Source organism: Epargyreus clarus, unplaced genomic scaffold (assembly GCF_041222505.1).
Source record: "Epargyreus clarus isolate Ecla_fem2 unplaced genomic scaffold, WU_Ecla_fem_2.2 ptg000006l, whole genome shotgun sequence".
Lineage (NCBI taxonomy): Eukaryota > Metazoa > Arthropoda > Insecta > Lepidoptera > Hesperiidae > Epargyreus > Epargyreus clarus.
Window position 1 is genome coordinate 2,879,991 of NW_027332214.1, and position 9,563 is coordinate 2,889,553.

At 35.1% G+C, this 9,563-nt stretch overlaps 2 protein-coding genes across 4 annotated transcripts; one reads left to right on the forward strand and one right to left on the reverse strand.

Moving 5' to 3' along the window:
* The first annotated feature begins 1,912 nt into the window (after window positions 1–1,912).
* Window positions 1,913–9,489, forward strand: LOC140742668 (uncharacterized). The gene is made up of 5 exons (XM_073073623.1): window positions 1,913–2,039; window positions 2,399–2,482; window positions 2,770–2,899; window positions 8,647–8,800; window positions 9,218–9,489. The coding sequence occupies exons 1-5, from the start codon at window positions 1,914–1,916 to the stop codon at window positions 9,375–9,377; spliced, it is 654 nt and encodes a 217-aa protein (XP_072929724.1). The 5' UTR covers window position 1,913; the 3' UTR covers window positions 9,378–9,489.
* On the reverse strand, window positions 3,199–8,183 carry LOC140742667 (uncharacterized). Of its 3 annotated transcripts, none has more exons than XM_073073621.1 (5): window positions 8,026–8,183; window positions 5,034–5,143; window positions 4,695–4,801; window positions 4,223–4,447; window positions 3,199–4,029 (listed from the first exon to the last, which is right to left on the reverse strand). In XM_073073621.1, the coding sequence occupies exons 2-5, from the start codon at window positions 5,116–5,118 to the stop codon at window positions 3,499–3,501; spliced, it is 948 nt and encodes a 315-aa protein (XP_072929722.1). In that variant the 5' UTR covers window positions 5,119–5,143; window positions 8,026–8,183; the 3' UTR covers window positions 3,199–3,498. The 3 variants fall into 3 exon arrangements, with proteins under 3 accessions (XP_072929722.1, XP_072929723.1, XP_072929721.1); XM_073073622.1 differs by having other exon boundaries at window positions 5,034–5,153; window positions 8,026–8,181; XM_073073620.1 differs by lacking the exons at window positions 3,199–4,029; window positions 4,223–4,447; window positions 4,695–4,801; window positions 5,034–5,143 and adding an exon at window positions 5,594–7,741.
* Window positions 9,490–9,563: the final 74 nt, after the last annotated feature.

The window sequence follows — 9,563 nt, forward strand, 5'->3', positions numbered from 1 at the left end:
ACTGATTGGGCTTTCCACCTAATAGTGCCTAAGTGGCTACTGCTGCCTGCAGATATCCACGATCCACTGATCCCATGATTTAAATCCCATCTAAGGTAGAATACAGATCCGTTGCTACCTCTAAGGGCTGTTGGAAGAAATCGTAAATATACCTACCACAAATCAGAACACAGGAACGATTGACTCTGCTATAACCTGTTCATATTCCCTATCTTCGTTAAAGCAAGAGAACTAATTTGTAATAGAAAGAGGTAATGGAAGGTGTTATATGGTAAGTATTTGTTTCTTATGAGAATAATGAGTGTAAGTAATAATGTACGAATATATTTTGGTTTGGCGGATAGTAAGCGAAATGTTAGCTCTGATGTACTTATATATGTATGTATTGGCTACGTTTTGAGATTAATTACAGATATCCACGATGTGATACTATTTACTACACTTCATTGTCAACCCATTACTTTCCCACAGACCACTAGACCACCCTGCTGGCAAAGTGCGTATTGGTAGACTTCACATACCTACCTACGATCAGGTGGACGGTAGATATTCGCGTCCGTAACCCCAAATCTCAAATAAACCTTCATCATCTTTTGGTATATACCAATATCATCATCTTTATATATATACTAATAGATGATGAAAGCTGTTTTAAGAGAAAGTAGCTGGGGGATACCCCCAGGAGGAGTAGGAGCTTACTCCTAGACTCCTAGCTCATCATCAGACATTTTAAACCAAACAATAAAATTAACACTTCCGTTATAAAAAATGATGTCATGTGAGATTAACAAATTGAGAATAAAAGTTTACATAATAATTACATATGTATGTTTGTTCCCTACAGCTGGGTAATTCTAAAAGAGACATCAAAGGTTCACGGTGCGTGAAAATGCTACAAATGGTACAAATTGTCACAAACTCGAGTACAACAAAACGATATTTTCGTAGAGTTACTATTCTCATAGACGTGACACTGAAGTTAAATGGGACGTTTTTGTTAGGTGCACGTGTACGATTTCCTATTATACTGTAAGTTAATACTTTTTTAACAATGTTGCACCCAATTCTATAGCAAAAACCTAAAGTTTGTTTCATTTTCGGACGGTCTGAAAGTTACGTTAGCAAAAAGAACTTGCAGCTCTTAACGCTGCTGTTATTAGGAAAAAATTCAGAACGGCGGTAGTGCCTCCGGAGTCGAACCACTAAAGGCTATACCAAAGATGTGGCAGTGGGACCTCCCGTGTGTAATGGTGGTGCCTCCGGCTCACACGAGATCCTCCAAATTGCCCTCAAATTTACAAATGTCTATTCCGTTTTACATATGCTCTGCTTAAGAGATGTCTACCTGCAGCAGTGATAGCAAACGATGTCTAAGGCCAATATCAGTTTGCCTAAGACACCGTTTGCTACTTCAATTAATAAAAAACATATGTCTTTTGCTGTTTCTTGCATAAAATACCCACTCTATGTCTTCATTACTCTTCCACCATAACGTATGGCTCTAACCTGTTATGTGTCATCCGACTTCCATATTCATTGACAACAATACACGGAAGCTGCATGCTCTGAAGCACTTAGAACCTCCGTTTCCTTGGCTATTTCTGCAAATGCACCGTAAAATGCCGACAAAGCGCGTAAAGTTTCGGCGAGAGAAACACCTTGTTCTTATTAGGTCAAATTAAGTTACAGTTTCTGATAAAATCTTAAATTGGTTGAAATTTTTGTTCATAGGCGTTCTTGTAAACTTTGTTGCTTCTTTTTTAATATAACCATTCTTCTAAGCAATTTGTTATTTTAAAATAACTAAATAAATTCTTTCAATAATAAAATACAAATTTAATAGTATATTTTATTTATAATTAGCTTTTTTTATTACAAACATATATTTTTTAATACATTTCGTATTTTTTAAAATGGTGTTTAAAAAGTTGTTCATTATCTGTTATGTGATGGTATTGGTTACATCTGAAAATAAAATGAGAAGAAATGGAAGGAAATCGAGGTTTATCGCATTTGATAATGAAAACAGTGATATTCAAGTAAGTCGATTCATTCAAAATTCTATCAGTCTATCATTACGCCTATGGGATTGGAAATTTACTTTACCTTAATTAGTCTCAGTTATAATTGATACTTATTAATTAACTACTCTATTATCATTAATTGATATGTACTAATTAACTACTCTGTATATTGTAAGCACTAAAACTTTGGTTAGCTATGTATTATTTATAAAATTCAATTTATAATTTTGTTTAATTACGTGGTATATGATCACCCATTTTTGTAGACCGAAATAAATATTTTTTGATTTTCCACTTAAGGTATAAAAACTATTGATTTGTGAATATTAAAAAAGTTTTCTGCAAAATAGATTATTTTGGAAAAAATATTTCAGGTCAGCTTAGATTTCACGGTGCCGTTTGTATCGATACCATTTAAGAAGACCATTGATAGCGTATTTGGAGGACTACCTGGCTTGGTAATTATCTATTTTTCTCTTTTTCTTTTATCTTATTTTATTTTCTGTTTTCTGTCTTACTCATTGTGCTCTCTATTTTTATACTTTTCTTTACCTTATCATTATTTATTAAAAAACGTCATCCCAAATGAAGACTTTAGTATTTGGTTCTCCCTCAAACATTAGAAATAACGCATGAGAGGGTAGGATAGATAAGAGTAAGACAGAAGTGCCACATGAATATGTCATACTAAATAATTTCATTATTAAATAATTTTATTATTAAATAATTGTTTTTTTTTTCACAGGCTCTACCCAAAGTGAACATAAACCCATCAGCATTAGCTTTTGGGGCCACTATGATCCTAGCCACGAGTGTACTATTACCACTCTTCAACAAAGGCTTAGGCTCCTATGATACGGATCGCTATTACAGAGGTATGTATTAATAATAGTTTAAATTTCAAATTATTATTATTTCATATTTTGATATCCCTAACTTAATTTTGACCACCGAGTTTAGTCTCTTCCATTTTCGAATTTCATTAATTAGAAAAAATATATTTTCATTAAAAAAAATAACGGAACATAAATATCGAACGAAAAATAAAGTGAAAAATTTTTCACTAAAAGATTTTTTCGGAAATAATTTACTTAATAATGAAGTTAGTAATATTCGAAAATCTGCATTTAATATTATAGAGTACATAGGGATTTCAGTAATAAAATAAATGTAAGATTGAAGCAAATTACAAATTTTATTAAGTACTTATAAATATCACATTGACAAGTATAATTTGGACAGTCCTAATTATATGTTTTTATGCAAAGAAAGTAGCAAACTATCCGAGCTAATATTATTATTGATCCCAAATAGTAAAGAAATCCTTCCCAGAGGACAATCAGATTTGCTAATTTAAGGACCATGGAATACTTTGTATTTATATTGCAGCGACCAAAGCAACAGCTTTGGTACTGTTATACGTCAGAAATAGATGTGGTAATGCCACCGCCATTGCACCAAGAACTTCACAGATTTAACACGGGCAACCCTTTTTAGCTACTCTCCGCCTAGGCTTAACTTCTGGAGCAGATTTCTTATTCTTCACTTTAGCGACCTCGGCAATACCCGCGTCCGCTGGTGTGTACTGAGTCTCCACATGAATATAGTTTTTACGTTTCCTCGGCGCCAAATCAAAACAACCGAAAGGCGGCGTATATTCTATATCCCACGTCGCATTACTTGATAGTGAACTTAGCGATTCCTCCTTACAAACACAGTCTGGTTCTTTAAACGCTGGACAGCTGTCTATAACTTTATCGATAGCACTCAGATCATTACAGTACACATCCATGTAGGCACATTTACATATATCTTCTACCGCTTCAGCTAATGCTTTCCGTATCTCAGCATCACGCTGTTTCTTCAGTTTCACCATCTTACGCGCTTCTACCTTTGCTTGTTCTTCTGGGCTACGCTTCTTTATGATCTTGAACACTAAAGGATCACAATCCACGTAGGGGTCTTCATTAGCTGTTATTTCTGTTAGATCTTTCAATGGATTTACCTGTAACGAAGTATATATTAATTTACTTTAATGATCTATTGATTCTAACATTCATTGGTTCAGATACATAATCGTTAAAAACTTCTCCGTTCGACTTCACTGTGATTCATTTCAGCAAAGGCATACAGCATAAATAGCTACGGCGATAGGATTACATTCGAAATACGTAGCGGTTTAGCATCTTTAAACTTACTTGTATTGTGAAAACATCTCCTTTTCTCTGTACCCTGAGGGCTGGTTTCGGTTCTAATGGTTCCTCTGGCTCAGAATCCCCTCCTCCCATGTCTGCTCCCGGCCTGTGGCCCTTCTTTTTTTTCTTCTTGCTTTTATCCTTGTCTTGGCCTCCACGGGGACACTTAAACGTCATCATCTTCGCAACACTTTTGCCGATGACACCGGGCTGCCAGCCGCGACGGGGCTAATGATAGAAACATTTACTTATTTTGTTATTTTAGAACCTTAAAACCTATGCAATTATAGATCAGGAAATTGCATAAGAATGGGATTTGTGCAGAGACATAAAATTATTAGAAAATTAAAATCTTACATTTTAGAACAATTGTAAAATTTATATCGATCTGGTCCTTAAAACTTGCTGAAATCTTTCCATTGAATATTGAAGAAAGTATTAGCCTATTTATAATATCAAAATTGTTAACAATTACCTTCATCCCTGGTATATCCTGAGCATTCCATAGCCAGCCCATCTCTCCCGGTACCGGGTAGCCGGGCTTCAGGAACGGGTTGCATGTCTTATGGCCGATTGTTACCCCTGTAACAAATGTTTATAAAATATGTATTATTAACATATTCAAACGAAACTAAATTGAAAAGCATTGCTACAATTGTAATAACTACTTATATTGAAAAGCTATAATAATTAGTTTTTATATATTTTTTAATAATTCTTATTTAAATTACATTCAGTTCTGCTTAACAATGTTTTAAAAAAATGAAAAATCCATGCAATTACTCATTCTGTCCAAATTTTAGTTTATTTTTACCTGGATGTATATCTCCAAACGTGTAATTATATTTGGATGCACTCTTCTTTTTCTTTTTCCTGTCAGTATCTTCGTCGTCACCCATTGCACTAAAATTTTTCACGAGATTCCTAAAAATATTTGAAAGTCATTGTCAAACTTTATAAAATACTTCAGAAACACCCAGAATCTTGAATGGGTACACACAAACAAAGTATTGAGTATTTCACCAATAACGTTAACCCATTATAGTCGCAATATTGGGCCCAGTTCTTCTCTCAGAATAAGAAGACTAGGCGAACGTTGACCACGCTGACTAAATACGGATTGACAGACTTCACTGACTTTTGAGAGCATCATAAACTCTCAGGCATGTAGGAGACCGCATAATATTTTTTCTACATTATTGAAACAAGTGATTCCTTTCTAATAAGAACAAAACTTAGGAAAAGTAAAAACTCTTGTCCAGAAATCGAAGCTCGATCTCTTTTTGTATTTAATGTACTTACTTATATGTGTAACTGCAATTATAAATTATACTTAGGTATTGTAATTCGGTTTAATAACAAATAAAACAATGGTTATCAGTTGTATAAGTTTATTGAGATGTTATTCACTAGCGGGTTACAAAATAAAACATTCATGTGAATAAATCACTTATTATCATCTTTTTTGTATTTTTCCTGAATTGCTAATTTGTGTGATCCGCAGCATGCTTTACCAGTAAGCGATAACAGATGCTGTTCCTTATCACAACATCTTCTTTCAGTGTCCACATTGAATTTGTTTATGCATCTAAAGTCGTGATCTTTCTCATTCTTCATATAATCCTTTATAGCCTTCTTAATTCTCTCGTATTCCTTGGAACAGCACACCTTGCCTGCGTCATTGTAACTGGGTGGCTGTGCAGGTAAAGCGGCAGTCTTATACATTCTCGCGAAACCGTCAGGCACTGAACAAGGTCGACCCATTACCGGACAAGGACCAAGTTGAATCGGCGGCAGTCCGTACGGCAAAGGTTCTGCTTCGTCCTCATCGTCCTCCTGTTTCTTCTTCTCCTCCTCCTCATGCATCATGGTCACGGGACAGCTGCTTTTGTGTTTGAAAGACGGGCAGTATGGCTTGTGAGCTTTCCGCGCTGCTATGTTTGACTTTTCAGCAATACAGTCACAGTCGAATGTTTTACAAGGTGGTGTGGGTTTTGGCGGACTGCACTTACAATCTTTGTCGTCAGGAGCTTCTATACAAGTTAATACTGTCATCTTACGTTGAGATGGTTTTGCGTCTTCTACGTTATAAACCATTAAGTTTTTACATGTAGTTGAGGGATAGGATGTATTTTCTGAAATTTTAATGGTAGGTGTACTAGCGAAGTTACTTTCCTGCTCTTGCATATGCACTTGACCACATCCAAGATTGCGACAAACGCATCCACTTTTTATATTACAAGTTGCATTCGGTGTTACTTGGAAATTGTAATTTGCTGTAAGGTTTTCTACGACATAATCTTTTCCGTACACGGAATCTTTGAAAGTAGGTACTTCAGTAACATAAGCAATTCGAGTCTTGCTGCCCTTTGGTGTCACACCTGTCCCATACATATTCTTCTTACGATCTTCACAACTTTCCCCAACATGAGTAATCCCTCCACAACCTGAACACACAGCTTTGCCTTGCTTGCCTTCTTTTTGTAACTTTTCAGGACATTCCTCACGATGCCAACGGTCATCTTTACAGACACAAGTACCACACACTTTCCTAGTAGTTTCGTCTTTAGTTCCACGTACATTACCTTCAGCTTTAATTCTATATGTATCTAAATTCCTTATATACGTCCTTACTTTGTGGGCTAATGCACAATTAGCATTTCCACATGGCCCTGTAATGTCTCCCATTCTTATTTTATTAATCGGATACTTTTTCTTTGCTGGTTTCTCTTCTGCATCATGCTTACATCTAATATCTTCACCTTTTTGTCCAACGCCACAACTTTGCAATTCGGTGCAAATCTCAATTTTCTGTTGCGCATTATTTACAATATTGGGATCTTCCAATGTAGTAGTTTCGTATAGACTGCCGACCATACAGAAGTTCGGATCGTCCCCTTCAATCCTCTTACATTGGAACATGCTAGGTGCCTTATTAGTTCTAAATACAAATGAGTCTGGATCTTTCATTGGTTGCTGAAATTCTGTTATTATGCTTTCGCCCAAGGCACTCAGTCTAAGTATAAACGCTATCTCGCCAACACGCTTACAACAACATTCTGCAAATAGTGGAGTAACTTGTTTGATAGTTAGTGGATCGTGTATTTTACAGGCCTCAGCAGTTTCCTTCAGCATGTGGAAGAACTGAGTTTCCCAGTGCATCGTACCAATACCGACGAATATTTCAACTTCGTTTTCATCATCATTCCATACTTCAATCTCCAAGGGGAACTTGCTGAGTATCATAAGAACTGTGTCAGGATATGATGGAAACAGATATGACTTCCCAACTCTTATAGTTCGCGTCCATTTTCGTCTGCCTTGATCATCGCATTCCATAATGTCATCCTTGGTTTCCTCATTGACAGCTAGTTGACCTTCTTTTATGATGAACTCAACTTTGGGTCCGAACTTAATTTTGATGATCAGACTCTTATTAGCACCACTCTTCTCATCTTCTTCAGATGCGAATATGGTCACTTTGTCTATGAATATCTCTACCAGGTACATTTGCTCCATGACCTGCAGAGTTCAATTGCTTACATCAGAACACTCATAATATATCTTCAAGGTTGCAAGTATCACTAAAAGTTTATTGATATTAACACTCATGGCAAAAGTCCATATGTATTAAGTAGGTATGTTGTTCGTGCGAAAAGATTTTTAAAACCGGCATGAAAAAATATATATCTACCAAATTAACAGACGTTCTTACGAGCTCTAAATGTACATAATGGTTTGGTATATATGTCTAAAATACATAATAATATATTTTTTTATTTTAATACAAAGTAAATAATACTTACGGAAATCAGTAGTTTGGTCCTTGTCCTAAGAAAACATAACTATGGACACTGAAAATTTTATTTTGTAACCCGAAACGTTAATTCTTTTCCATGTCCTCTATACAACTGACATTTTGTCAGTTGGCGTGCCAATTGAAATTAGAATGCCTCGAATAAAGACAGTGTATGTTTTACTTTATTTTTTACGGCCTGAAGTTGTATAGACAATAATAGAGTAAAGAAATCCTATATAGATTTATGAGAATTTATAAAAATATAGTGTAATTTTAGCAATAAATCAGTCGAGTTTTCTAGTAGGTTACTCCATTATTTTTAAAAGTATTATTTTTATGATGCAAAACGGATGACACAAAGGGGTTAATTTTTTGGGAGCCCGTAGGCACAGTTAAATTAATTCGAATATCACCAAGGGCCTACCACCACCACCATTATCCATTATCATAACCGTTTTTTTCTTCTGGAAAACCTGACCTTCGAAATTATCAGAATTTCTGACAGGTATTCGCTTTTGTCCAGGACTACCAGATTAATAATATTCTAGGGCTTCTAACGCCTCAAACCGTTTACCAGTTACTAAGCCAAAATTGCAAATAAATCTTATGACTGCACAATCTTATTTAGTTTTAGATTCTGAAAACCACGAAACGAACATTTTCTCGGAATTAAGCAGCCAATTTTTGAGCGTAAGCCGCGGCTGTCCATTAAGGATCGCATGTTGGATAAGCCAGAGATCTAATAACGGAGAATCTGGTGGAACCGTGGAGCAGATTATCAGGTAATTTCATTTTCATCACGTTTCTTTATGACATTTTTTTCTGTAAATTCTATCACAGTAGGATGCAGGAGGTATACGAAAGTATATTGCAAAATGACGAGAGACTAATACAACTCCCTAGTAACTAATAGAGTAGATATTTCTACTATAGTCTTTAGTTTGATTATCTGTAATATTTGGTCCGTGTTGCTGGATCTGCGTTTTTTGCTTGTGTCTTTTTTATTTATCGTGAATAAATTATTATTCTATTCTATTCATATACTTGTAAGTGGTAAAATGTCGGCAATCCGGCATGACAACGGCATCACATTGTTTATTTCGACATATTTTCAAAATCTATTATACCAAAATTACTCAAATAAAAACAAGTAATTCTTTCTATTAACATTTCGTCGTAAAATTAATATACTTTTACAGAAATAAGCTCATCTCATCAATAATGAACAGCACCGCGATTGAAGAAGCCATACGTAATGGAAGGAAAGGTTACGACTGCTCGTCCTACGAACCTTGTCCGATACGTGAAGAACATCTACCTGGCTTGATGAAGAACTTTGCTATTTTGTCTAACTCTTAAAGTAGATATGGATATTTAATTCTTAATTGTAAGAGTATAGTAAGATATTATAATTGTTATTTAGTATAACATATAAGTCTGCGTCACGTTACATAGTTAAGCAACGCATTGGATGGATAACCGTTGTTGTCCAAAATTTCTCAAGTTTATAAAAAATGCATTTAAATTATTGTGTAATACTTTAAA